The sequence below is a fragment of the Crocuta crocuta genome, unplaced genomic scaffold (genome assembly GCF_008692635.1).
Source record: "Crocuta crocuta isolate KB4526 unplaced genomic scaffold, BGI_CrCroc_1.0 scaffold7, whole genome shotgun sequence".
Lineage (NCBI taxonomy): Eukaryota > Metazoa > Chordata > Mammalia > Carnivora > Hyaenidae > Crocuta > Crocuta crocuta.
The window spans coordinates 8,332,106-8,359,557 of NW_027531904.1; the positions used below are offsets into that span (position 1 = coordinate 8,332,106).

A 27,452-nucleotide genomic window follows, 5' to 3' on the forward strand; every position below is an offset into this window, starting at 1 on the left:
AAAAGGATATTTGTGAGGCAATCTGGGAAATTGGAACACTGTCCTTTGATGATATTAAGGAATAACCTAATTTTTTAGATATGCTAATGCGTTGTAAATAAGCTTCTGAAAAGGAATCCTTAGCTATTAGAGACACACAGGGCAATTGCTACAAGCTTCACACAATCTAGTAGTGTACAGAAGAGGGTCAGTGTACAGATAGAGTGGGATGGGCCCTGAGTTGCTGATCATTGAAGCCGGTGGAGGGGGGGGGAGCAGCGGATAAGTGAAGCTCACTCTACTGTTCTAATTCGGTATGTGTTTGGAATTCCCATTAAAACCTCTGCAAAGCGGGTGCCCAGCTGGCTCAGTAGGTAGACCTTGAGACTCTTGATCTTGGGTCATGAGTTTGAGCCCTAAGGTGGGTGTAGAGATTACTTAAAAAAATTTTTTCAAGGGGCGCCTGGGTGGCTCAGACGGGTGAGCATCCAACTCTTGATTTTGGCTCAGGACATGATCTCAGGGTTTGTGAGATCAAGCCCCGTGTTGGGCTCTGTGCTGACAGTGGAGAACCTGCTTGGGATTATCTCTCTCTCCCTCTCTCTCTGACCCTCCCCTGCTCATGCTGTCTCTGTCTCTCTCTCTCAAAATAAACAAATAAACTTAAAAAAAATTAAATAAAATTCAGAAAGTACACAGGAGTTTCCAGTGAAAAGCTTCCCTCCAACCTTTCTGCCTCACCAGCGCACAGCTCCCTCTCCAGAAGCATCCGTTTCCTACATGCTCTTCAAGAGAGTAACCCTTCCCTTCCCCCTGGTTCACCAGGACGGTACCACTGTATGCACACTGCCTTGCAGCTGCCCTTCCCCCCTTCATTTGCTTGGGTTCCTTCTGTAACAGAAGCGAAAACAGCTCCTCCCCTTTCCCCAGCTGCATTTACTCCCGCAGTCAGGCTGCCTCCCCCTGCGGTAAGCGCTTTGGGGTTCTGGAAATGAATAAAATACAGGTTTCCCCCAGTAGCCCACAGTCTAAGAAGTACTTTCTTTTGAGAAGGGGGAAGTAAAGACAAACCAGAGGCTTCTCCCTCCAGGCCGATGATCACCAGCGGAGCTGTGGAGCGATCTTCAGCCGGGTCCTTGCAAGGGAAAAGGCAGCTGACATGGAAGGTTCTGAGGAAGCTCCAGGGGCTGCCAGGGCCTGCTGGTGAAGGTGGCAGGGAATGGCTGGATCTCTGCCACCTTCTCCTCTAGGACATATTTGATCACGTCACCTGTGTCCTCCCTTCTTTCCTGATTAGAAAAGAAAGGCCTTCTTGGGGGGAATTCAGAAGTGCACAGAGAGGCAGAATTTACCCAAAGTTGTAAGCATTTTTAATAGCTGCTTAAGACTGAATGGCGTTGGGGGGCTGCCTGGGTGGCTCAGTCGGTTGGGTGTCCAACTCTGATTACAGCTCAGGTCACGATCTCGAGGTTTGTGAGATGGAGCCCCATATTGGGCTCTGTGCTATCAGCACAGTGCCTGCTTCAGATTCTATCTTTCTCTCTCTCTCTCTGCCCCTCTCTTGCTTGTTCTCTCTCTCTCTCTCTCTCAAATAAATAAACTTAAAAAAAAAAAAACCTGAATTGCACTGGGGCGCCTGGGTGGCTCAGTCGGTTAAGCATTCAGCTCTTGATTTTGGCTCAGGTCACAATCTCACAGCTCATGAGTTTGAGCCCCGCCTCGGGTTCTGCGCTGAGCTGAGCCTGGATGAGATTTTCTCTCTTCCTCTCTCTCTCTCTCTCTCTTTCAGAAAAAGTCAACTTTAAAACTGTATTGCATTGATACCCTGTAACTTACTAAATTATCTCTCCATTCACTTGTGCATTTTAGAGATCCAGGAGCTAAAGCCACAGCAGATGTTTATTTAAGGAGCTAGAGAAACATCTAAGTCCACGTACCAAACGAGGCAGGTAAGATAGTTGGCACCACGTATGAATATTTGAAAATTATCGCCACAAAATAGAAACCGTATTAATGAATAATCTCGGGGGTGAAGAGAAGACCCGTAGCTGATAGTGCAGACTTCAGGGATCCCAACAGTTACTGGCTAGTAAACTAAAATAGGGACCCTGCAAATTAAACAGAGGAACACTTACTTAAGTAGAACAGAACCCGTCTCCCCAGTGACTACGGGAGACGCCTGCCAACATAGGCACAGAACGTGTGCGGGGAGGACGGAGGGCGCGTGGCGGGGTGGTGAGGCCCCTGGGATGCGGGAAGAGAATCTGTGGACAGTGTATGTGTCGGGGCCAAACGCCGTGACGGAGAGGCGGAGGCTGCAGCGTGCAGGCGGGAGTGGAAGCCCCAGGAACAGACACAACTCCCGTGAAGAGCGTGGAGGACGAGGAGAGGTCAAGGGCAGAGTCCCGGCCACGCTGGCGGCCGAGAGAGTGGGGAGTAAGTGTCGCAGCAGCCGGGGCTCTGAGCACGGACTCGTCAACACCCTCAGCCCAGAAACTCTTCCTGCCTCACCTGGGGGGTGGATAGAACTGCCAGGGCGGCTTGGGGACCTTCAGGGGCGTCTAGGTCAGCCGGGGACTTGAGGGGGAGAGGAGGGGGAATGGCCTAAGAAGAGGTCCCTATCACCAGGCACTTTATCACCGGGGCTCTAAAAAATGCACAGGCCTCTTCCTTCCCTAACAGTACAATTTCCCCTGAAAATGGACCTAATAATAGGCCTCGCACTACTACCAAGGCTAAATTGGAGTCCACTGACTCATAAGTCTTTTTATGTCTTCGGCTCCGATCCCTGCTTCCCATACAGCTCGGTAAATGACAACACCATTGTTCTCTCACTGAAGACTCTATTTCGGGGCTGGGCAGCGGAGGGCCGGTCGCCGTGTGGCTATTATTACCTGCCGCCCAGCGGGGCCCTGTACAGCCTGCGTCTCAAACATCAAGGGAAAGAGGAAACGCAAAATGAAGTGGAGCGCTGGCTTGCTAGGTAAATCTCCGGAGACGAGTTTTCTTTATCACGAAGTCATCTGTGTTGGGGGGAAAACACCAGACAGAACGGCCACTTCATAAACCTTGCCGTGCGGTGCGTGCATGCATCCTTGCGGGTTAGAAGCGCCTTCGACTGAGAGAATATGGTGAATAGGCATCTCCAGCTTCTGTTTGGTCAAAAATGGCTAGAGATAAACGAGTCTCGGCCCTGGGAGAATGCGGCTCAGTCTGGCAAACCCTCGGCAAGCGCCAGCTGTGTTCCAGGCGTGCAGAAGAGGAAAGCCATCGTCCGTGGCCCCTGGTAGCACCCGGGGACACGGGGACAGGCCACCCCAGACCTTCAGGAAGGAGGCAGCCCCTTCACAAAGAACATGCCTCGTTCAGCTAATGAGCCAGCGTCTGGTTTACTGAGGAACCGGTGTGCTAGGAGCTTACGCAAGCTCGGCCAGCAGAAGCCAATTGTGAATAGCAGGCAACTCTGGTTTCTGGATGTTTTCAGCTGAGGCCTGGGCTCACTGGGGGGAGGGGAGGGGGGAGAGGAGGCCCGTGGTCTCCTCCCGCCGTGGCCGGGTGCGTGATGCTTGTTGCTAACACTGCCATTCCCTCAGTCATGAACCAGGCGAGGGGACAGGCGGAGGTCAAGGGCAGGGGACGGAGGGGGTGGGTGGAGGTGGAGACAGACAGACATAGACACACACACACACACACAGAGGGAGGTGGACAGATGCTGTTGGGGAGGCACAGCCACTAAGAGTGTCTTTTTTTTTGTTTTGCTTTTATACTTTGACACCCTTTCAAATTTTAGTAATTGTGGCACTGAGAATGTCTTACCCTGACATTTCTCTCTGGATGCGACAACTCTTGCAGCAGAAAATTTATGTAAAAATTCAAATGGATTTTAAAGGATTCCTAGAAGCAAGAAGCTATGGCTCTTGGTATTATTAATCTCTGACTCTGCTGAGGTCAGTTCACTTCTGGTCCGGGAACTCACANCCTGCCTGTGGATGGGGAGAACTGGGGGGCGGGGTGAACCAGCCATTCCGGCCAGAGCCATTATTCCTATTACGACTGTCATCTCTCTGAAGGGACATGTCAGGAGGCAGATGACTCACGGTTGGATGTTTGAACACTAAGATTCCAAGCATTTACTCCTGCCCCTAACATGTTCTGGGCCCCGACCTTCTATGTTCCGTGGTCCGATACACTGGGCTTTCACTTAAGTGCTCGCCATCTGTTCAAGCAAACCCAGAGCCGCTCTCTTCCCTCCCGTGTAAGTTACACATCATAAAATGCACCCAGCATATGCGTACAGTTCAGGATTTTCAGCAAAGTTATGGACTTGTACAGCCACCGCCACTATCCAGCCTTAGGACGTTCTCACAGACCCCCCAAAAGCTCCTTCACGGTCACCTGTAGTCTGTCTGTCCCTCGCTCCACCCAAACACCGCAATCACTGATCTGCTTTCTTTCTCTATCAGCTGCTTTTTTGAACACGATTTTGGTTGTGGCCATCCATAAATTCTTCTGCCTGAGGCTGGAGTGGCCCTCTGGGTAAGAATACAAATTGCATTCCTCAATTAAAGAAAGAATTTTTAAAATATTTATTTATGTTTGAGAGAGAGAAAGCGTGAGAGCGGGAGGAGCAGAGAAAGAGGGAGACAGAGAATCTGAAGCAGGTTCCACACTGTCAGCACAGAGCCCGACGCAGGGCTCGAACTTACGAGCCTTGAGATCCTGACCTGTGACGAAGTCGGGCGCTCAACCAACTGAGCCACCCGGGCGCCCCTGCATTCCTCAATTTTTGCAACAGACTGTAACTTTACGTTTGTGTGTCTATAGTTGGCCACGGCCAGACCTGCCCACGGACAGCAGCCCAATGGACATAAGCAGAAAATTGTCAGGCCTTGAAGTAAAGGACCGGGGGAAAGGGAGATGGCTGTAAATTCTAGCACACACAACAGGAAGTTCAAGGCCTAGGATATGGCTATCGGGCCCAGGTGACACGGCCTCCCTCCGAGTAGCAGACGGACGGCTTTACATGGAGGTACAAGTTCTTTCTGGGTGATAAGCAGTAAACACGGGTCTGTAGGTGTTGACCCGGTGGACTTTGTGTGGGCTGAGACACGCCCACATGAGATATGGAAGAGGCAGGCGTCAGAGAGACTCCTGGGGGTGACTTCCGCTCAGGTCATGATTTCATGGCTCGTGGGTTCAAGCCCCACTCTGTGCTGACAGCTCAGAGCCAGGAGACTACTTTGGATTCTGTGCTCCCTCTCTCTCTCTCTCAAAAATAATAAACATTAAAAAACTAAAAAAAAAAAAAGAACCAAAAAAGAGCTTCCTGATTCCTTTCCTCATTTATACGCCTTGCATTGCCTTCTTCCTGCTTCAGAAATACGCCAAAGTCGGGTGCCTGGCGGCTCAGTCGGTTGAGCGTCGGTTGACTCTTGATTTAGGCTCAGGTCATGATCTCACGGTTCATGACATCGAGCCTGGCGTCAGGCTCCGCGTTGATCGTGGAGCCTGCTCGAGAGTTTCTCTCTCTCCCTCTCTCTCTCTGCCCCTCCTCTGCTTATGCTCTCTCTTTCCCTCTCAAAAAGAAAAAGGTAATAAACCAAAGTGAAAGTAACCCTGACCCACGTCTCCACTGTCACGCGATACCTGACAGACTCCATGTTCCAGCTCGAGTGGTTTCACATGAAAGCACACGCCGCTTGCTTCGCTCGCTGCCGCAAACACCTGGATTCTCACTTCTCAACCACAGAGGGCCACCCCAACTGGCCTGTCGGACAGCTGGCTCCCCAAAACGCCAGCTCACACGTCTTGTTCCTTAGCTTCTCTGGTGGCCTGTCCCTGGGAAGGAGAGGGTGGGTTCCCTGCTGCTTGGGCAAGCTCGGGCAGGTCACCTGGCACGTCCAAGCCTTGTTTGAACAAGACAGCTCTCGGCCTCGGTGGGCTGCTCTGAGGATAACGAGATAATGTGGGTGCAGAGCACTAGCCAAAGCCTGGCATGCAGTCCGTGCTCAGTGAACAGCATAGGTAGCAGCGTTCGTGACAGGTGACAGGTGTCACAAGGCTGTGGCCCAGTGTTTGCATCACAACGCGTCCCTGCTCAAACCAGCCAGGTCGGAGCTGGTTTCACTCCGGTTTGGGAAACCTCAAGGGAGGTGTGGGGCACTAACTAACATTTCTTAGCCCTTATTATCATCATCTCCGCGGTGGAAAATATCAATCATTATCACCTCATTTTAGAAATAAGGAAACCGAGCCTTGTTCTTGGCGACAGTCACTCAGGTCGGCCTGCTAGGGAAGCCAAAGCCCCTCCCACCCCAAAACGCTCAAGATCTCAGGGCACTTGGGGGGGCTCAGGCGGTTAAGCATCCGGCTCTTGATTTCAGCTCAGGTCATGATCTCATGGTTCATGAGTTTGGGCCCCACGTCAGGCTCTGCGCTGACAGCATGGAGCCTGTTTGGAATTCCGTCTCCGTCTCTCTGTCCTTCCCCTGCTCGCTCTCTCTACATAAATAAATAAACATTTAAAAAAAAAACTGTTAAAGTAAAAAAAAAATGCTAAAGATNCAATGTCTAACTGGAATTTGCTGAAGTCAAAGAGAGACACGCATTTCCTCAAGTCGGTGGAGGTCACAACTCACATTCCAAACACGACAGGGATGAGGTGACACAGCAGGTCTGGGGGGCAGGCCGGGAACAGAGGGTGGGACAGAGCTGTGTGAGTCGGCCTGAAGGTAAATGGAGAAGCCTTGGAGTCTGGCTCTGAAGAATATTCAAGAAAGAGTAGCCTGTCTCCACCGTCCACACCCCAAATCTGTGCACGGGCTGTGTGTGTGTGTGTGTGTGTGTGTGTGTGTGTGTTCGAGCACTTGCTGGAGACCCGCCACCTTCCCTAAATATCTTTGGGTTAATTTTACTTTGCTCTGAGTTCTCATCCGGGAGCCGGTCTACACTTAGGTGTCCCGCTAGAAGCATCTTCCCCTGCACTGCATGGGGTTCCCGCGTTCTGTCGTCCATCACGCGCATGCCACAACATGACCATCTTCTGCTTGACTCTTCGACGAGGTCCCGAGATTGTGTTCCACATTTTGTCACTTCTCTCCATTCCCCCAAACAGTTAGCCTAGGAATATGCTGGAAATGGTAGATGCATATGGAGCGATAAAAAAACCAAGCAAGGTCACAAGTCCTAAAAAGTCTTTAGATCTGGGTTTTTTTCCGAGAGTTCGATCTGAACAGAAACCACATGTTAAATAAATGACTAAACTTTGTGTGGCAGTTCGCAAAAATGAGCAAATTAAAGTGAAATGCCAAAGGCGTGGGGGAAGTAATGTTCACTACAGAGAAATAATGTACTTTCAGGTCGTGTCCAGCCCATGGGGGCCTAGTCACGGGGAACTTGTCAGACGTCTTTCGGAGAAGCTCTGAAGGCACACGTGTCACCGAGGGGCATGTGGAGCCGAGCGAGCAGCGCGCAGCCGGAGCCTGTGACCTCCCGCGCACGCTGTTGGGCCGATGTTCCCGACCCCGTGGGGCGCTCACCTTCATTCTGACTCACCGTCAAGTGTTTCCCTTTGCATCTGCCAACTGCCAACTGCATCTATTTCCACTGCTCGGGCCACCTGTTGGGAGAGAACTTGCAGATTATGTCATGATTGTGTCACAGCTTTTGGAACCTCAAATCATACAGCTTGGGAGTTGGAGGACTTGGGAACCAGTGAGCCTAACTCCGTCACTTGGGGGCTCACAATCGCTCTGCTCCGCCGTGAGTGCCGGCCCCAGGGCCGGGCGCCGGGTACTGGGTGCTGGGGAGGCAGAGACGGCTCAGGAGGTCCTCGGGCTCCCGGCACCTATATCCTAGCAGGGAGATCAGGTTCTACAAGGTGACATGGGCGCCCGATAAGGGGGTGTCCAGGGGACATACAACTGTGCACAGGCCGGGGGCGGAGACTTTATATATGGTTGAGCGTTTCCTGAGCAGGGGAGAAAGTAAGTGGGAAAAGACTGGTCAAATCTAAAACTGGAGAGGAAGGTAGGGGCCAGATCAGTAAACATTAACTGAGCACGAATGACATATCAGGTCACCAGGCTCCAAGCTAATTGCCAAAGATGCGAAAGAGACAGTCTTACCCTCTAGGAATTTATAATTTAGTCAGACGTGACTATATGCGTTAAAGACGTACAGGAAGGGATCATCGGTTCTCCCCGGAGGTGGGGGCAGAGAGGGGTGCGCTGAGGAAGCCCCCCCCCCCGAGGAGGCCATAATGGGCTAAGGCTTACGGGGGGGCCAGAGCGGGGAGGGCACTGCAAATGGAATGGACAGCACAGATACAACACAACACAAAGACCTTCGGGATCCTGAAACTCTTTGACGTGGCTGTGCGTTTCGTGCACTCAGGGAGCGTGGCACATGAGGCTGGCCGGAGAGGACAGAGCTAGATCTTACCGGACTGGAATTCCACACTCAGCAGCTTGGAGTGTGTCCTAGAAGTAATCAGGACCCCGTGAAAGGTGAGTCAATCAAGGGATAGATGTAATCAGGTTTGTGTTCTGGAAAGAACCTAGTCTGGGGCACTCAGTCAGTTGGTTAAGCATCCGACTCTCACTTTCGGCTCAGGTCATGATCTGATGGTTTGTGGGATCGAGCCCCAAGTGGGGCTCTGTGTTATCAGCTTGGATTCTCTCTTCTCTGTCCCTCCCCCGTGCTCTCTCTCAAAACAAATAAATAAACAAAAAGAAAGAACCTACTTGAGCTGGCTGGTACACAAGAATTGGCTATACCTTATCAATTCCTTTCTGTAGGTTTCATAATAATTACAGAAGAGCACCCAGCAGCGGGGTGGACAGGTGCCTGGTGTCTGGCAGGGAGCAAAGACGGGTACAGGCCTCGTTAGAGGCTATCGCCCGGTCTGCATAGGGAGGGAGGAGGGTCAGAACCAGTGGCAGAAGAGACGGTCAGGAGCTGAGGACCCCGGGCACGGGGGGAGACGGCGTGGGGGTAGCGGGCGGGAGAAGTCCAGGACGGCCGCCGGCTTTCGCTGCGGGTAACTGGGAGGGACACGGCGTCCAGAAGCGGAGCCTGAGGTGGATGAACAGGTCCGGGAAGAAGAACTCACGTGTGGACGTGTGCTGGAGGTGCGGGTCAGATAAGCAGATAGAAACTTCTAGCAGGCAGAAGTATTTATGAGTCTAGAGCTCAGGTAAAGTAGAGGAAAGGAGGAGGCAGAGCGGAGGCAGTGACCTGGGGCGGAGGAGGATCCTGAGAAACCTGGAAACGAGGAGAGAAGGTGTGGGGAGGAGAGAGAGGAAAGCGTCACAGACGTTAAATAAACTGAAGTCACTGCGTTTGGCCCCAGCTCAGGTCTGTCCCAGTGAGCTTTGCCAGAGTGGCTTCAGTGGCCTGACTGGGGACAGAAAGGGGGGGCGAAGTGCTACTGCAGGTGTGGAGGGCTCTCTGTCAGGGACGCACCGCGTGGGGAAAGGAGATCCGAGATGTTCAGAGGACACAGGATTGAGGACAGGGTATCGGTTTTGTTTCGAGACAGAAACTTGAGCAAGTTTACAGNAAAACAGAGAAGATGGAAGGAGTGACTGCAGGAGCACAGACCGGAAGAGCAGGGTGCGCACTGATCAAAGGCACAGCAGCAGCAAGACGCTGGCAGACAAGAGGTGGAAAGGGGCGGGAAGCAGTCACACCATAGGTATGGGATTAGGGAATTGAGACGGAAGCCTCAACTCTATCTGCAAAACGAGAAATAATTTGGACCTTTCTCTTTTTTATAAAATATATGTATTTTGGGGGTCGGGGGCACCTGGGTGGCTCAGTCACTTAAGCGTCCCGCTTCGGCTCAGATCATGACCTAATGGTTTGTGGGTTCGAGCCCCGTGTTGGGCTCTGTGCTGACAGCTCAGAGCCTGGAATCTGCTTCGAATTCTGTGTCTCCCTCTCTCTCTGCCTCTCCCCTGCTCACACTCTGTCTCTTAAAAATACAAACATTTTTAAAAGTTTTAAAAAAGTGTATTTTTTGAGAAAGAGAAAACATGTGCACTCAGTGGAGGGACAGAGAATCCCAAGCAGGTTCCGTGCTGTCAGCGCAGAGCCTGACGTGGGCCTTGAGCTCATGAACCGAGAAGTCATGATCGAGAGTCGGATGCTTAGCTGACTGAGCCCCCCGGGCGCCCCTGGACCTTCCTTTGGGCAGATCACTAGACAAGGCTGGCTTCACCTGAGGTCAGTACAGGCCGCCTCGTCATCAAAGACAAGAAGGCCGTCAAGACCCTGGGTGGGGACCTCCTGGAAGTGGGAAGATGCAGAAGTTGACCCTCAGATAAAGATCCTGACTTGCTCGTGCTGCTTCCAGGGGCTTAGAACTGTTCTCCTCCGTGAAAGAGATTCTGGGAAACTACCTGGAGAAAAGCACATGGCGGCGTGGAGGGGAGTGAAACTGGCCAGGTCCCTTGGCCTCTCTGCACATTTCCGAGGTCCTTTCTTTTTTTTTTTTTTAATGTTTTTTTATTTATTTCTAGGAGAGAGAGAGAGAGAGAGAGACAGCATGAGCAGGGGAGGGTCAGAGAGAGAGGGAGTCACAGACTGAAACAGGCTCCAGGCTCTGAGCTGGCAGTCAGCACAGAGCCCGACGCGGGGCTCGAACCCACGAACCGCGAGATCATGACCTAAGCGAAAGTCGGACGCTTAACCGACTAAGCCACCCAGGCGCCCCCCGAGGTCCTTTCTATGGGACCTTCATCCACATGCCTACGAAGAGGCAGGTGGGAACAAGACTGAGGCAGATCATGAGAGCTGGCAGAGAAGCAGCCGGGCAAAGCAAACGATGGACATTAGAGACACATTAGAGACGAGAGCCGTCACGGACGGGCGGAGTCGAATCAGGCGGATACTGCACAACTTGAAGCCAAATCACCTCCACTTAGAAAACACAACCTGTGCCCTTATTTACATACCAGCCTTCGGGGAAAGGAGAGGAGAAACCTTCATGTCACAATCACAGATCTTCAAGACTTGAGTTCCAAATTATTGAGCCCAATTCACAGCCTCTTCTTTCCCAAGACTGCGGGCCTGTCCCTCTTCTGTGATTTCTTCGAGGCTACCAACTGGCTTCCATGGGAAATAGTAAAACTCGGGGGCTCCTGGGTGGCTCAGTTGGTTGAATGTCCAACTCTTGACATTGGGTCAGGTCATGATCTCATGATTTGTGAGATGGAGCCTGCACTGGGCTCTGTGCTGATGGTGCGGAGCCTGCTTGGGATTCTCTCTCTCCCACTGTCCCTCCCCTGCTCTCTCTCTCAAAATATATAAATAGACATTTAAAAAATATTTTAAGGGGTACCTGGTTTGCTCAGTTGGTTAAGCATCAGACTTTGGCTCAGGTATCATGATTTGTGGGTTCAAGCCCCACACTGGGTTCTGTACCATCAGCTCAGAGCCTGGAGACTGTTTCAGATTCTGTCTCTCTCTCTCTCTCTCTCTCTGCCCCTCCTCATTCATGCTCTCTCAAAAATAAACAAACCTTAAAAAAATTTTAAAAAAACTTAAAACTCAGGTTGCAAACTAGCCAGCATTGGCTTGCTTCCTACACTCCCACAGAAAAAAGTCCCCCACACAAAGGACTCCTCACATGGGAAGGTGACACTGAGGGGCGGAACTGCATTAGGACCTTGTAATCTCTGATCAGAACAATTCTGTGTAATTAAAGCCACAGCAGTACAGATGTGAATCTGAACCGATGCCTCATACAGAAGAAATGTTTTCTTGGCAATTAAATATTTATGTAACATATAATGACTAATTATCACTAGCATCTGCATAGCATCTTTCTTCACTTGAGCCTAAAGCACTTTATAAATGCAGTAATTCATTCTTATAATACCCTCATGAGGCAGAGAAGTAGGGAGGATTATTATTCCCATTTTGCAGAAGATAAAATCGAGGGGCACCTGGGTGGCTCAGTCGGTTAAGCGTCCGACTTTCGCTTAGGTCATGATCTCACGGTTCGTGGGTTCGAGCCCCGCGTCGGGCTCTGTGCTGACTGCCAGCTCAGAGCCTGGAGCCTGTTTCAGTCTGTGTCTCCCTCTCTCTCTGGCCCTCCCCGGCTCACGCTGTCTCTCTCTCTTAGAAATAAATAAAAACATTAAAAAAAATTTTAAAAAAGAAGATAAAATCGAGCGGGGAAACATGCTGACATTAGCCTAGGTCTGAAAAAGTGAGTGGAAGGCAATCATCATTTAATTCTTGTTTAGGAACTTATTTATTGGGTTCCAGCCATGTGGTTGGCTCTGTGCAAGATGGTCAGTGTGCGTATGGATGGGGTGGGGGCTTGGGGTGGGGCAGGGAAAGGTGGTTCAGTCGGTTAAGTGTCTGAATTCAGCTCAAGTCATGATCTGAAGATTCACAAGTTTGAGCCCCACATCGGGCTCTGTGCTGACAGCTTAGAGCCTGGAGTCTGCTTCGGATTCTGTGTCTCCTATCTCTCTGCCCCTCCCCTGCTCACACTCTCTCTCTCTCTCAAAAATAAATAAATGTTTTTAAAAATTAAAAAAGGGCGCCTGGGTGGCTCAGTCGGTTAAGCGTCCGACTTCGACTCAGGTCATGATCTCACGGTTCGTGGGTTCGAGCCCCGTGTCAGGCTCTGTGCTGACAGCTCAGAGTCAGAGCCTGCTTCAGATTCTGTCTCCCTCTCTCTCTGCCCCTCCCCTGCCTGTACTCTGTCTCTTTCTCTCAAAAATAAATAAACACTAAAATTTTTTTTAAATAAAAAAAAGACAGAAAGACAATTTGTGAGTCTGTAATTCCAACTCAAGCTATAGATACAGAAATTCAATTTTGCCACTGGGCACAGTCTAAGACCTACAATGTAAGCCCTATCTTTCTTGTCCCAGAAATGAGAGATTCCTCTACTCACTATGAAAGAAACAGATGTTAAAAATAAACGAAGTATTTCCCTTTTTACATTCCTGATCGGGCAAAGTGTGAGGGGCTCCACCTTACAAGGAAAGGGGCTGAGATGAACACCATGCGCTCACACATTGCCTGGTGATGCTCTCCACAGTGGCTGCTCATTGCCCTCCGTTCTCTTGCCCTGCAATTCTCCTTCGTGTTCACTTTTCCACCTGTTCATCTTCCCCACTAGAATGGAAGCCCCCTGAGGGCAGGGCTTTTATCCTTACTCATGGATGTTTCCAGGACTCAGAATAGTACCCGGCATCTAACGCATACTCAAAAGATATTTGTTAAATCCACGAGGAACGCCTCGAGTTTTCAGCTCCCCTTCTGCCCTGACCAATTCTAGGAGCTTGGAGAAGTCATTTCATCTCCCAGAGCATTAGCTTAAAAAAAAAAAAAACAACACACAAAAAACGAGGGGTGCCTGGGTGGCTCAGTCAGTTGAGCATCTCACTCTTGATCTCAGCTCAGGTCATGACTTCATGGTTGGCAGGATCGAGCCCCGAGTCAGGCTCTGTGCTGACAGCGTGGAGCCTGCTTAGTTTTTTTTCTCTCTCTCTCTCTCTGTCTGCATCTCTCCCTGCTCATACGCTCTCTAAAAATAAAAATGAATTAAAAAATTAAAATGAATTCTTAGAAGGCGAGGAATGTGAGGAAATAGGAACGTGGTCCTGGCTGCACTTCTTGGTGGGGAGGCCACAGGGGCAGAGTCCCACCTTCCGTGGCTCCATGTGGCTCCTGGAGTGGAAGAGCTTGGGCTGTGCCACAGCAAAGCTGGGTAACGTGGCTCATGAGGTGCGGAGCAGGGAGGGAAAAGGAGAAGACAGTGTTTCACTGTGGAAGGAACAGCACTTGATCCAAATCCTGCTGCCACTTACCAGCTGTGGCCTTGAACCAATTGCATCACCACTGGAGCCTCGGTTTTGTCATCTTTAATGTGGTCATTGTCCAAAGTCGCTCACAGCCCCTGAAAGGCCTCCTTTGCGGCCAGGATTCCCCGGGGACGTCCGCTGGTGTCTTCTGCCTCCAGATCACTGGGTCGATGTGAGGCTTGAAATTATGGGTAAAATGAGGGTAATTTACAGTTGCTTGAAGAAAAGCCATTGAGACAGAACGCTAACAGAGGCCAAAAAAAAAAAGTCAACTAACATAGGGCAGACTCTTCCAGATGTGTCCACAGGGCCAAGGACTTTGCTATCCAGCAGAGTATACTAATCAATGCTGGAACAGCTCTAGTTGCCAAGCACAGTTTAAATTATGGCCCATATGCCATGTTCATGGCAGAGAAGTACTATGTTTTATGTACATTTCTATCAAAAGCGGTTGCAGTGAGGGGCACCTGGGTGGCTCAGTCAGTTAAGTGTGCAACTTGGGCTCAGGTCATGATCTCACAGTTTGTGCGTTGAAGCCCTGCANATTAAAAAAATTTTTAAGTGGTTCCTGTGAAAACATTTTAACATGTAAAGGCTAAATGTCAGTTATCTGGAAAATTCCTTTTCATGGAACAAATTATTCCCTAATGATGCTAGAAAATGAGATACAAAACTGATAAAATATCGGAATATAAGAAAACACTATGGGCAGAAATAGTTTCATTTGAAATTGGTTAGAATATCTACAGTTCTTCACAGAAAGTCTGAGAGGCTTGAAGCTCCTAAGTGCGTACGAAATTCAAGAAATACACTCTTTCCTGGGCAAGTCCTCGTTACCTAGAAATAGTACAATAAAGTCACAAGGAAGCCGGCAAACTGCTCTTCAACAGCCCTTTTTTCCATATACCCTCCCTGACTCCTGATACCAGGTGGGGAAGCAGTTTTCTGAGTTTTTCCGCTGTTACATTGCTACCATGCATTTATTCTAATCTTTTCTTCAAGTTTATATTTCCTATTCCTTCTTTCCTAAATATGAGTGTTTCCTGCGGCGTAGGCCTTGGCCTTCTGCTCTTCTCTATAAATACTTTCTCTTTTGGAAGATCATACACATTGAGGATTTCATCTGTTGTTTCTTCATGGATGACTCACACATTTACATATTGGGCCGTGACCTCTCTGTCTTCAGCCATCTCGTTTTCTCCAAGTCTGTTTAAGCTCTGAGCTCATTTTTGATCTAGAACCAATTCGCCCTAGGGGCACCTGAGGGGCTCAGTCACTTGAGTGTCCGACTTCCACTCAGATCATGATCATGCTGTTTGCAAGTTCGAGCCCCACACGGGGCTCACTGCTGTCAGCCTGTCAGCTCAGAGCCCGCTTCCGATCCTATGTCCCCCTCTCACTCCCCCTGACCCACTTGCGCTCTCCCAAAAATAAACATTAAAAAGAAAAAAAAAAATCAATTCACCCTATGGCTATCCCTTTTCCGTCCCCATTGCTCAAGCTTACAATCCTCTCCCCCAACCATCCACTCAGCTACTGAGGAGAGCGTTACTCAGTTATTCCACCTGCTCTTCCGCCTCTCACCTTCACTATCCAAGGGGGGTGAAGACTGTCCCAGCTCCTCGTCCATCCCAGGCACTTTTACTAGCTCAGTGTTTCGAAAGCATGGCTTGGAATGTTCGCAGCTTCACATTCATTCTGCATTTACCGGGTGCTCACTTTATACATAGCACAGTGTTACCCATTCCAGGATGCAGGATGATCGAGGTCTGTTTATGGTCTAGTAGGGGGATGAACTGTACACCCAATTTTAGTTCAAAACTAGAAAGTGATAATAACGGAATGAATACATGAAGAACGGTTTTGAAAGTATGATGGACATTCAGTAGAAAGAGAATTTATTGCTAGATGGAGAGGTCACTATTTGGCTTTAAAGAATGGACAGAATTTCAACAGCGTAAGATGGGGAGGGAAGGGTGTTCCTAAGGAGAAAGAGCCAGGAGCAATCTTTGGAAGGTAAAGGGAGGGGGGCAGGAGGGGCTTCAGATGGTCTGGTTCCCCACCGACAAGGGAGGAGGAAACGGGAACAGCAGAAAATAAAGTCTGAATTTTTTTTAAAAAATTTATTTCTGAGAGAGAGAGACGGCATGAGCAGGGGAGGGTCCGAGAGAGAGGGAGTCACAGAATGTGAAGCAGCTCCAGGCTCCGAGCCGTCAGCGCAGAGCCCGACGCGGGGCTCGAACCCACGAACCGTGAGATCGTGACCTGAGCTGAAGTCGGACGCTCAACCGACTGAGCCACCCAGGCGCCCCAACAAGGTCTGAATTTTGAATTCAAGTTCACAAATTACGCCCTTAAACAGGGGACCCGGGAAGACCTCTACTCACAGCCGAAGGGAGCCGTAGGGCCGGAAAGTCCTGCCCTTGCCCGCCGAGGGCGAGGACGAGAGCGGGTGCGGGCGGCGGGTAGGGAGGGACGGATGCCACGATGACTGCGGGGGGAGGACCTAAGGCTCCCGTCAGCTGACAGGAGCAAGTACGGGGAAGCGGCACCAACCGCGGACGTCAAAGCTCCCAAGCAGAAACTGGTGGTGGTCNCTCCCCTCCCCGCACGTGTCCTCAGCGTACGTCCCCGCCCGTCGCCGGCCCCAGGCGCGGGGCCTCACGCACAGCGGTGTCCGGTCCAGGAGAGCGGGCTGAGAGCGCGCGTGGGCACCTCCCCCTCCCCACCCCCCGGCGAGCCGCCAACCGCGCTCGGCGCCGGGCTCGGGAGACCGAGGAACCGGGAGGAAGCTGCACCGTGGGCCCGCGATCTCGCGAGACTTGGCAGGCCGGCCCCGCGCTGGCGTTCCGGAAGCGGAAGTCAAGCGGCTGTCGGCTTGNGCGCTCGCCTGCAGCCGGGGCGCCGCGCGGTTTTACTTGTGGTGTTCGAGCCCCGGCCTGGAAGGCTGAGCCCCTGCCCCTCCCCGGGGAGCCCGTACTTGTGCCCGGGCGGGCCTGAACCAGCCTCTGCGCTGGGAAGGCCCCGCGCTCGCCGCAGCGCGTCTGGCCGCTTGTTGTCGCTTTCCAGCCAGCGTTGCGAGTGTCCGGAGCGCTTCAGTCCAGCCCCTTCGCTCGCTGAGGCCCTTGTGTTCCTCGCCCTCACCGCCCCCACCCCCCCCCCCCCCCCCNTCAAGTGTTTGTCTCCCCTCCCCCAGATCGAAACAACATAAACGTTAAACAATACAACTGCCTCAGAGTCTGGGGTAAGTAAAGCTCAGATCGATTAAAAATCTCTTTGAATTTCATCCTCATGAGTAGTGATAGAGATGTTTACTTGTGAGAAGGGGGCCGTAGGAGAACATAGAAACAGAGTGGCATTTTGGCCTTGCCTTCTAAGTTCTGCTCCCCATCTGGGTGGGTATGGGTCATCTGGTGGTTTCTGGGATCCTATAGAAATCCAGGCACGACTGTCATTGGCTGAACTTGGGCTGAGAATTGACATCTGAGAAAGCCGAAGGTCTGAGAGCAGCGGCCTGAAAGAGGAAACGTCTGGTACCGCGTCTTGCACGCACACACGGTCTTGGTTTAATGTTGGCATGAGGGTGGAGTTGTAACTATTTGCGTGTGCTTTGAGGGATTTGGGGGGAAAGCAAACTCACGAAGAAACGGTCTTCCACTCTCATGTGTCTTTGTCAAAAAGTTTTATTGTAAGGTGAAGTGATACAGGAAGAAAATAACTTTAGGATGTCCGATCTGAAAGTTTTAGTAGGATGTCACATATATCCCAGATCATAAAACGGCTGTTTAGGAGGCTTGAGGCAAAGAGTGGAAAGATGAAGTCTGGCTGGGTTAGGAAAGGTGGGGATGGGGGTCCTGACCAGTAGGTGGGGGCTCCCTACAGAACGCCGACTGGCTGGCCTCCCCGTCTTGGATAAAGTTTAAAAGAAGTGAACTCTTTGTCCCCTGGCCTTTCGAGGATGAGGCCTTTTGTCGTCTAAGCCAAATCTTTAGAAGGAGAGGGCTCTCTGAGAATGTAGGTGAAGAAATAATGCTTAGACCAATCATAATGGGCCTGGGAAGCCCAGCTCATACAGACTTGGTTTTTAGCCATTAGACAGTTTCTATAGTGTTCATTTTGTCACAGTATAGGAGCTCATCGGATGCCATCGTAAAGTGCCCTAAACTTGAGTAGCTGTTCATTTAAGTGCCTATTTGCCTTTCCATTTTCATGTGTCTCCTGTATTTTCAGTCTTTCACTTTTTTACTGGTTCTTTTTTCTTTTCCTGTAAACCTAACCTCAGGTACTTTGTCCTGGGAAAAACAGGAGATCATCTTCCAATAACCCTTTAGCTACTGCCCTTTTTTCTCGTTTTCAGCGAAGCCTCTTGAAAACTTAGTCTGTAGCCAGTGTAGATTTCTCCTTCCTTACCTTCCAGTTACTTTTCTTTTAACTGCAGTCCTGTTTCAGTCCCGAGTCCTCCAAAATAACCACCTCCTAATGGCCAGCTCCAGCTCGTTCTCTCTTCCTGGTTCTATCATTGTTCTGTTCGACGCTGAGGACTCCCTCTTCGTTCTCTTGCCTTCTGTGCTAAGTAAGCTCTTCTGGGTCTTACCTGCGTGTGTTTTCTTTATCTTCAACTTCCTTAATACTGCGGTGTTCTCCAGGATTCTGATACTCTTGATAGTCTTCTTACTCCCCAGTCTTCTTGAGGAAGCTCACCCACTCTCACAGCCTTAACCACCAACCGAATTGCTGATGTCTCCCGTATTTATCACTAGCCTACTCCTCAGTCCCAAATAGGTAGCTGTGAGCTGACGCTCCGTGTGGATGGGCACACATAACCAACTTCACATTCTTGTGGATCCTCGCCCACCCTTCTTCCTGTGGTTCCCATGGCACCGTAGTCCATCCAGTCATTTGGCTAGAAGCCTGGAAGTTATCCTTTATCTCCCCCCACCACACATCTAGTTAGTGATTAATTTCTCCTGGAATTCTTACAAAACTGTTCTCACAGCTGCTACCTCACGTTGAGCCCTCCGTAGTGCAGTAAGCTGCCTTTGGTCTGTCCTAGCTGATCTGTTCTCTGCCCTGTTAGAAAAGTGATCCTTCTAAATAGCTTGCTCTGAAGACTCCCCCACTTAAACCACCTAGGATTCCCCATTTCCTACCAGCATAAGCGCACAGTTGTTTGTGTCGAATACAGTTTTTCACAGTTTGATCCCTGCCTGTTTTTCCAACTTCATTTCTTGACATTGACTGTTCCTCCCTTTAGATTTATACCACGTCTGTCTTACACTATAGACCATAGCTCTCTAGGGGTAGAGACCACGATATATTGTTCATCTTTGTAGCCTAGGTGCCCAGTTAGTACAATGTCTATATTACAGAAACCAAGGAGTACTGAATTGAATGTTTAAAACTGCCTTAAGTTTAAAAGTACACAAAGACGTTTATGAATACCCTGCCTAAAATTGTTCACTTCTTGGTTTTTCACTATCTGGTAAGATAATGTGACTTTTTAAAAAAAAGTCCTCATAGAACTATGTTAAAAACTGTTCAGAATTTCAGGATGACAGACGCTTCTGAAGCTGTTCCAAATTTTGAAGAGATGTTCGCCAGCAGATTCACAGAAGACGACAGAGAGTACCAGGAATACCTGAAACGCCCCCCCGAGTCCCCTCCGATCGTGGAGGAGTGGAATAGCAGAGCTGGCGGGAACCAGAGAAATCGAGGCAATCGGTATGTATCACCAGATGGCACCTGCAGATGGCTGATGTGGGTGAGGACAGCTTGAATCTGGTCGCCCAAAAGGCCAGTGAGGGCAGAGACCAAGGTTTTTGTTTGCTATGCCTGGTGCCGCCTAACTGCCCACACAGAGCACGTGGCCAGTAAATATCTGCCTTAGTGTTTTGTTGGCACCATATAGTTTTTCCTTCTGTTGAGTTGTGCATGTTTTAATGTTCTTTCTTAAAATGTTCTTTCTGTGCACTGACATTTTCTTTTCTTTGCAAATATACTTTAAAAACCCGGAGTCTTCTATAAAACTCTGTGTTAGATTCCGTAAAGTAGGTACTGTCTTTGGCTTATGCTTTAGAAAGAAATTTATACAATAGAAATGATGTCTACTTAATAATTCAAAGTAGATAAAAGGAATAAATTACCATACTGCTTTTGTACAGTTGGATAGAATTCAGCTTGAGAACTGCCCTATTGTTTTGTGTTTTGTGTCGTGGTCTGCCTATTTCTCTGCAAAGTGTACGCAGCAGAATACCGGAAGAATGATTTATATCTTGGGAATGTTTTGAGTAACTGGTGCTATAACATTCTGCGGAGAAGAATGTTCTTTTCTTTACTCTGTGCCCTGAGTATTAGATTGAGAACTAAAATGCACCAGGATAGATTTGTCGTTTATGTCTTTTAAAAGGGAAGTATAAAACTTTTTTTGTTTTGCTGTTGTAGGTTGCAAGATAACAGACAGTTTAGAGGTAGGGATAGCAGACGGGGGTGGCCAAGTGACAATCGATCCAATCAGTGGCACGGACGATCCTGGGGTAACAATTACCCGCAGCACAGACAAGAGCCTTACTACCCCCACCAGTACGGACATTATGGTTACAACCAACGGCCTCCCTATGGCTACTACTGATGGAAACAGCAGCAGCTACCATTTACTCTGTTAACGTGACAAAAGTTTGTATCTTCTGTTGGTCATAGTTTTTACATCTGATTTCAAAGAGGATTATTAACTTTTGGAACTTATTTTTAGTTTTTTTTTTTTTTAGTGAGTTCTTACCAGAGACATCATGGTTGCTGGGAATAAGTATGCCCCTAAAAAGGTTGTGGATTATATTACCTGACTTCTACCTCAGATTTCTTCTTTGTTTCATGATTTAACAGTGCTTTGAACTTGGTGTGTGTTTTCTTTGTTTGATCTCCAGGAGTTCTGTCTTTGTTTTACACAGAAATAAAAGTTTTAAAGTAGAAAATGCTTGATTTTACTTTGTTGTTTTTTTAAATCTTTGTAATGTTAATTTTTGAGAGAGAGAGGCAGAGCAGGAGTGGGGGAGGGGCAGAGAAAGAAGGAGACACAGAAGCTGAAGCAGCTCCAGGCTCCGAGCTGTCAGCACAGAGCCTGATGTGGGGCTCAAACTCACAAACCATGAGATCATGACCTGAGCCGAAGTCGACGCTTAACCGACTGAGCCACCTAGGCACCCATGCTTGATTTTACTTTGTAAGTTAAGGAAGTATCCATTTACTCAGATGTGCTCATTCCTAAATTTTTGCAGAGGTTAGTAGAGTCAACTTGTGAATGCACAACTGTGCTTACTTGTACTGTGTTGTACGTGACTCAGCAGCTGAAAGGTAAAAACAACTGTAGTCGGCTTTTGTTGTTATGAGCGGGTTGTTATGAGTGTTTATGATTCCTTACTCCAGGTATGAGTCAGCTCCACAATCAATCGTTTTGGTCTCCTTTTAGAAGAATGTCAAGAATAAAGCTGTAAAATAAGGAAGGAACTCTTCTCATTTCAGTGTCTTGATCCAGTGGTGGGTGAGGTTAGGGCACGTGATCCTTTCATACAAACTGTAAGGCTTTTTGCTAACCTAACCACAGCAGATCAAAACTCACGTTACACAGAAGTTTAGCTCTGTAAATGTCCCCCTTTCCTTTTCAACGGTATGTACGTAACGCCGCATTCTGACTTCCCGTCCCGGTGTTTCACGTGGACTGACTCAGCAGTGTTGCAGCCGCTTGCAAACGTGCACCTCTGCTGCTCCCTCTTGTATAAATAACGGTGACGCTGTAACGTGCTTTTATGCTGATCATTTTGTTTCAGATCATTTTAATGGCCACTGTGACGGTGTTACTCAAATAATAAAATACTTAACAAGATAAAGCAAGTTTTCTTCCGTAAGTTTTGGCAGTTAGACCGTTCATTAATGTGATGAACCTTTTAAGTAACTGTTTTATTGGAAAAGATCTAATAAAACCAGGTCTTCACACTCAGAAGTAAATGAAATTTTAACAGTAAGGTAAGGGTTTTCCCTGTCCCCTCTAACTACATCAACAGGCAGTGCTGTTACATCTGCACCTGGGCCCCACAGATATGTAGCCTAGAGAATTAAGGATTGCCTCACTGCATCCCAGGGTCTTGTCTGAAGGCAGATGGGTTATTAAAAACTATATGTCAACCGATAAAAGCACAGGCACTGCCTCACCGGGACAGCAGCCAGCCATAGCTGTACAACAGGGCCCCGGAGGCCCTCTGCCCTGCCAGCTTCTGGCACGATTAGGGAGACCTGTGGGCCCACGGGGCAGGGCTGGAGTGAGGGATGGGTCTCAGGAAGCTCAAAGGAAAGGTTATTTTCTAACAGTATTTAAATCTCTTAATACTAATGCAGAAGGATCACAGATGGCCTGAGACTCAGCCCTGTTAGGAAATATGATGAATCCTTTTAACACAGGTTATTTCTGCATTCTGCTTGAGTAGCCTATATGGTGGAGGTTTTTTCTTTTTTTTTTTTTTAAACCGCAGTCACCATTAGACTGTCCCCTATATGCTTAAAATGGAGAGGAAAAAAAAACATGGTTTGTGCTTCATGTGGGAGAGACAGAAAATAAGTGTAATTTAAGAGTGAGAAGAATTAGAATCGTGTCAAATGGAATTAATCTCGAGTAGACAGTCTGTTGTTAATAGCATATATTATTAGCATAAGGAGTCCTGGCTTCCAGTCCTGTTTTTACAAGGTGTGTGACCTGGAGAAAATCACTTAACACGTGCAGCTTATTTGCTGCCCTGTAAAAATGAGAATACTCACCCTGCTACTCTTCACAGGGTGAACATTAAAATAAGTGACCAAACATAGAAGAGCTTAAGGTAGAAATTAGAGCCTATGACCTTTATACCCCCAGTGGTGCATGACTGGTGCTGCGTAAACGTTCGTTCAGTCAATTGGGGGTGGGGGGAAGGACAGATTTGGTGCGTGGTGAAGCACAGCGTGGCTATGAAGGATGCAGAGTTAAGTGACAGGAGAGGAGAGCAGGAGACACTGAGAGTGAAGACTTGTGATTCTTACGTAAATTAATATATGAATTAGCAAAAGAAATGATATCTTTCAGAAAATAATAAATTTCAAATATCAAAGAAAATGTATGTAAACACTGAGCTAAAAAGTAGTCACGTTTGCGATTTGGAAATCCCTGATTTTACAGTGTTGAATGCTAAGGATGGAAACACCTCAGGTTAATATTCTTTGGAGACCAGCTTGCTGGAGACATGAGATCAAGGAGTTTTTGTTTTCTTTGAGTGCTAGAAGGATCTGAGGTTATCCAGAGTATTAATAACCATCCGTCACAGCTCTGAGTATAGTTTGGAGTTCTTGAAACCAGATAGAAAAAAGATATCTGGTGAGATTTCTAGCATGGTTTTGGATTTCAAAGCTGCCTTCCTTATAATACAATGCTTAACAGACAGGATGTAGTTTTCCCGTTGTAATTTATTTGCCTAAAAGAAAGCATAGAACTTCATGATAAAATTAAGAGTAATGAAATGTCAGTTTTAAATTTAGAATACTAAAATAGAAGGAAATGCTTTTTGGCCCTGAAGAGTACTGATGTCGTAATTCTGAACTCTTATAATAAAAGTCCTACACTTTGTTTCTAAAACAACTACTGTTATTTTCACACCTTGAAATTTTTCCTAGACTAATTCTGTTTGATTCATTTAATCCAAACTGTGTATGGAAATCTGTGGCCCTGGCCTTGGACTTCTTTTAATTGGCACTATTGTTTATAGTGAAAGGGAATTTTTTTTTTCATTAGGAAAGGTGCGAAATAAGAGGTACCATTTAATAACTTCAATTAGCTGGAAAGATTACTTGTGAAAGCACTTACTTTGGTAAAGTTAAGACAAACTGAGCTATCGTAAACCATTCACTGAAAAGCTTATTTGGGATTTCTTTCAGTATCTTCTATTTTGACCAAAGAAGCATATTTGGGATAAATAAGAATTTTGAAATACTAAATAGGCTTTGGCTAATTCTGTGTGGAAAAACCTAATTATACGGGTCCCTCAGTGTCTTTCCTCTATATAGAAATGTATGCTTTTACAGTCCTCTGGCTTTTGATTTAGAATGAATTAAAGCCAACAGGAGTAAATATTTTTTTTTAATGTTTTTTTAAATTTATTTCTAGGAGAGAAAGAGAGACAGCGTGAGCAGGGGAGGGTCAGAGAGAGAGGGAGTCACAGACTGAAACAGGCTCCAGGCTCTGAGCTGGCAGTCAGCGCAGAGCCCAACGGGGGGCTCGAACCCACGAACCGCGAGATCATGACCTAAGCGAAAGTCAAGACGCTTAACCGACTATGCCACCCAGGCGCCCCCAGGAGTAAATATTCTTGACATTGGTAGGAGTTAATAATGTTTTACTACTTGAGAATTCATACATATTCTTTGTATTCTGAATAATCTAAACAAAGATTTCTTTGGCTCCTGATAAATTACAGAGCCAAATAAACAACCAGATTCAAACAGAGTATACTGCTGGACTCCACGGCAGACTTAAGCAAGTACTTCCTCCTTTCCTAAAGTAGACCTCTATTAGGAGCAGCTTTTGAGGGAAATAGGGACAGTAGCAGAGATCGCTTAACCTGTGGACGTTCTGGGAGAGAATGGCCCCGCGTCAAGCTGGCTGCACGGGTCTCATCAGTAGGTGTCAGGTATCAGGAATGTGCCAGGGCTGGAGGAAGTAGCTTCAGCTCCTGGAACGCTGCTGAAGCCACAAGTGCGAGAGAAACATTCTTATCTGAGGAGCTGGTTATCAGCGCCCTCAGTGCAGAGAAGTGGAAATGAGATGTGGTTACTACACCCCGGACTGTTCGCTTTACAAGAAGGTATGGGAGAAGCAGGTTAATGACAAGGACGTTCCCTGACTGCCCCCTTGGAGGACGAAGTGACAGCACTCGCACAGCACGCATCACGGGGCTGGGCGCGTTACAGGCTGCGAGTCAGTGTCGGCTGTGCGCCTCTGAAGCAGTAGTGGGGTGTGGGGCACCTCTGGGCTGACCTGGGTGCAAGAAAGGCAGCTCGCAGGTCTTTCACCAGCGTCCCATGGGCTGATGGGCTAACTCAGTTGGTGTTTGCATTCCTGTCTCTAAGGGCACACAGAGCCCCATGTATTAATTACCAGCTAGATTTTCTCCGGGTTTCAGTGACTTCTCCTGAGACAGCTTCAGGGGGGATGTGATGATGATCTCATGGTTTTTTTCCACCGCCAGTGCCTTGAACTCCCTGCGGATCTCCAGCCTTGGTCTGAATTACATAAATAAAGCTGCTCTAATTGCTAAAGGCCAGAGCGCTTTCATTTGCATGTGTTTTTATTTTAACATTTGCTTCATTATGTGTTCAGTGTGTATACAAAATAATAAACGTTATAAAAAGGTGAAACACTACACCTAGGAAGAATCTGCACTCATCCAGCGATCATGGCCTGTTGTGTATGCTTCTCTTTTATCACACCCACCCAGATACATGTAAATTAGATATGTATTTTTCCTTTTTCACAAAAGCGTGTCTCTATGTACGCACACACAACATATATTACTCTATGTTCATGCAATATAGTGTGACAGACATCACTCCAGGTCAGTAACTATAGATTAAAAACTAATTTAATTTTATGGATTTGCTGTTGATTATATGACCATTCTCCTATAGGCAGACACTTAGATCGTTTCCCTTTTTTTACCCATATACTTACTCTTTGGCATTTTTAAAAAAAATTTTTAATGTTTACTTTTTAGAGAGTGAGCAAGTGACCGGAGGGGAGGGGCAGAGAGAGGGAGATGCAGAATCCAAAACAGGCTCTAGGCCCTGAGCTGTCAGCACAGAGCCCAATGTGTGGCTCGAACTCACAAACCGCAAGCCCACGACCTGAGCCAAAGTCGGACGCTTAACCGACTGAGCCACCCAGGTGCCCCTACCCTTTGGCATTTTTATGGGTTCTATGAGGTATTCTCAAAAAGTAGGATTATTAGATTAAAACACCTATATTTTTAATAAGCGCCACATTTTCTAAAACACTTGCAATTCACATTCCCATTAGCAATGGGTGTGTACATGTGTCCCCTCTCCCTCCCTAGGACTCAAACTGTTTGCCTAGATGGTCATAGGCTGTTTTGTTTTTGAAGTCCGAGAACTTTACTATCCCTTTGTCAACCATTCGTCAGTATTTCCCCTGGGACACTGCATCTTTTATTCCTTAAATTCATATTTTATTTTTTCAGTGTTTTCTTCATTTTAATCTTGAAATCTTTGTTCTGTTCCATTCTCGGGGGTTCTTTTTCAGGACCCCAGTTATGTCTGTGTTGACAGCCCTTTGCCTGACTTCTAGATCTGACATTTTCCTTTCTCACCATCTTCTATCCTGCATTCCAAATTCTATGCCATGTTTTCAATTTTTTTTTTGTTTCCAACATGGTCTTTATTTCCATAATGATTTCATTAAAAAAAACTGATTAGCCACATTTCAAGTGCCCAGTGACCACACGTGCCTAGCGGCCACCGCACTGACAGCAGTCTGGAAGAGGGCTATAGGCTTGGAGGGGTCCTGCAGACTTGACTCCGTTACCGTCCACAGCTCCGCACCTACCCAGGGAACCACTGGGAGACCTAAGGCTCTGAAAGCCGCTGTGCTAATAAAACCGCATCGCGGAGAGGTTTCATGCGGAAATGACCAGAGTCTGTAAACTGCTGCCAAGTGCAGGGGTCCCCCGCCACCGACTCTAAGAGCTCCTAGTCTAGGACTAGACGGGCTGTGGCACGCGGCTAGGGAAGGGTCATAAAACGCTGACCACCTCCTCACTTGAATTCTGAGGATGGTCTGAGGAAAGCCCACATGGGCAGAGGTAGGTGGTCTGTCGGAGTCTGGAAAAAGGGAGCGCCTGTGCCGGGAAGCAGCAGCGTCCGGTGCTGCCCCAGGAGAGGGCGAGGAGACAGAACGGGTCCATCGCAGGCGGTCAGAGCTCCCTGCCCCGCCGCCTCACTTCCCTGGTTCTGACCCCCGTACTCCGAGCGAGCGCTCTTCTGATGCCGACTGGCTTCCGCCACATTCCCAAAGTGACAGAATGTACTCACTGGGATCCCACTATACAGTCTGTTTAGCAGATGTGTTCTTCCCTCAAATTAGTTAAGTTGGCATCCTTTTTTGAAATGAATTCCTTGCTAATTTGACAGTCCAATTCCATTTTCAAAATCCCCAACTAAATGGGATTTCTGGAAGCGGCAGAATTAAGGGAGACACTCAGGACCACGCTGACTCCACTAAATCACTGAGCCCGAGCACCAAGCCAAGTAAGAGGGCACTTAACACGCACTGGCCTGAACTGAACTCAGGGAATGAGGGGATCAGCCTAAGAAATGTCTCCAAGACCATAAGGAAGAGTGTGTGACCCTGGCAGGCGCTGCGGAGAACTCACATGAAAAGGGTCAGTCCCGTCCTCAGAGTACGCGTGCTTCCTGCTGCTGCATTATGGTGCCACCTGCTGGATGCAAACTGAAAATCCAGCTTCCTAACATTTTTAGGTCCCAGTCCCATGCATCTAGAAATTCTGCAGTGGGGGCCCAGTGGGTTTCGACATTTACATTCTGCATTACCGTTAAGGA

General features: G+C 48.2%; 1 protein-coding gene and 1 long non-coding RNA gene across 2 annotated transcripts; one reads left to right on the forward strand and one right to left on the reverse strand.

Annotated features, from left to right (window-relative positions):
* Window positions 1–6,612: 6,612 nt before the first annotated feature.
* On the reverse strand, window positions 6,613–15,945 carry LOC144240169 (uncharacterized). The gene is made up of 4 exons (XR_013337634.1): window positions 15,393–15,945; window positions 13,815–14,052; window positions 7,534–7,597; window positions 6,613–7,109 (listed from the first exon to the last, which is right to left on the reverse strand). It is a non-coding gene; the product is annotated as an uncharacterized LOC144240169 (long non-coding RNA).
* A 1,033-nt stretch (window positions 15,946–16,978) lies between these two features.
* RAMAC (RNA guanine-7 methyltransferase activating subunit) lies at window positions 16,979–20,564 on the forward strand. Its single transcript, XM_077774418.1, has 3 exons — window positions 16,979–17,052; window positions 19,351–19,529; window positions 20,250–20,564. The coding sequence occupies exons 2-3, from the start codon at window positions 19,360–19,362 to the stop codon at window positions 20,434–20,436; spliced, it is 357 nt and encodes a 118-aa protein (XP_077630544.1). The 5' UTR covers window positions 16,979–17,052; window positions 19,351–19,359; the 3' UTR covers window positions 20,437–20,564.
* Window positions 20,565–27,452: the final 6,888 nt, after the last annotated feature.

Excerpts from the sequence above, each read along its gene's own strand:
- RAMAC (XM_077774418.1), top strand. The coding sequence starts at position 19,360 with ATGACAGACGCTTCTGAAGCTGTTCCAAATTTTGAAGAGATGTTCGCC. Across the intron at positions 19,530-20,249 it reads CAGAGAAATCGAGGCAATCG|GTTGCAAGATAACAGACAGT; the intron begins GTATGTATCACC and ends TTGCTGTTGTAG.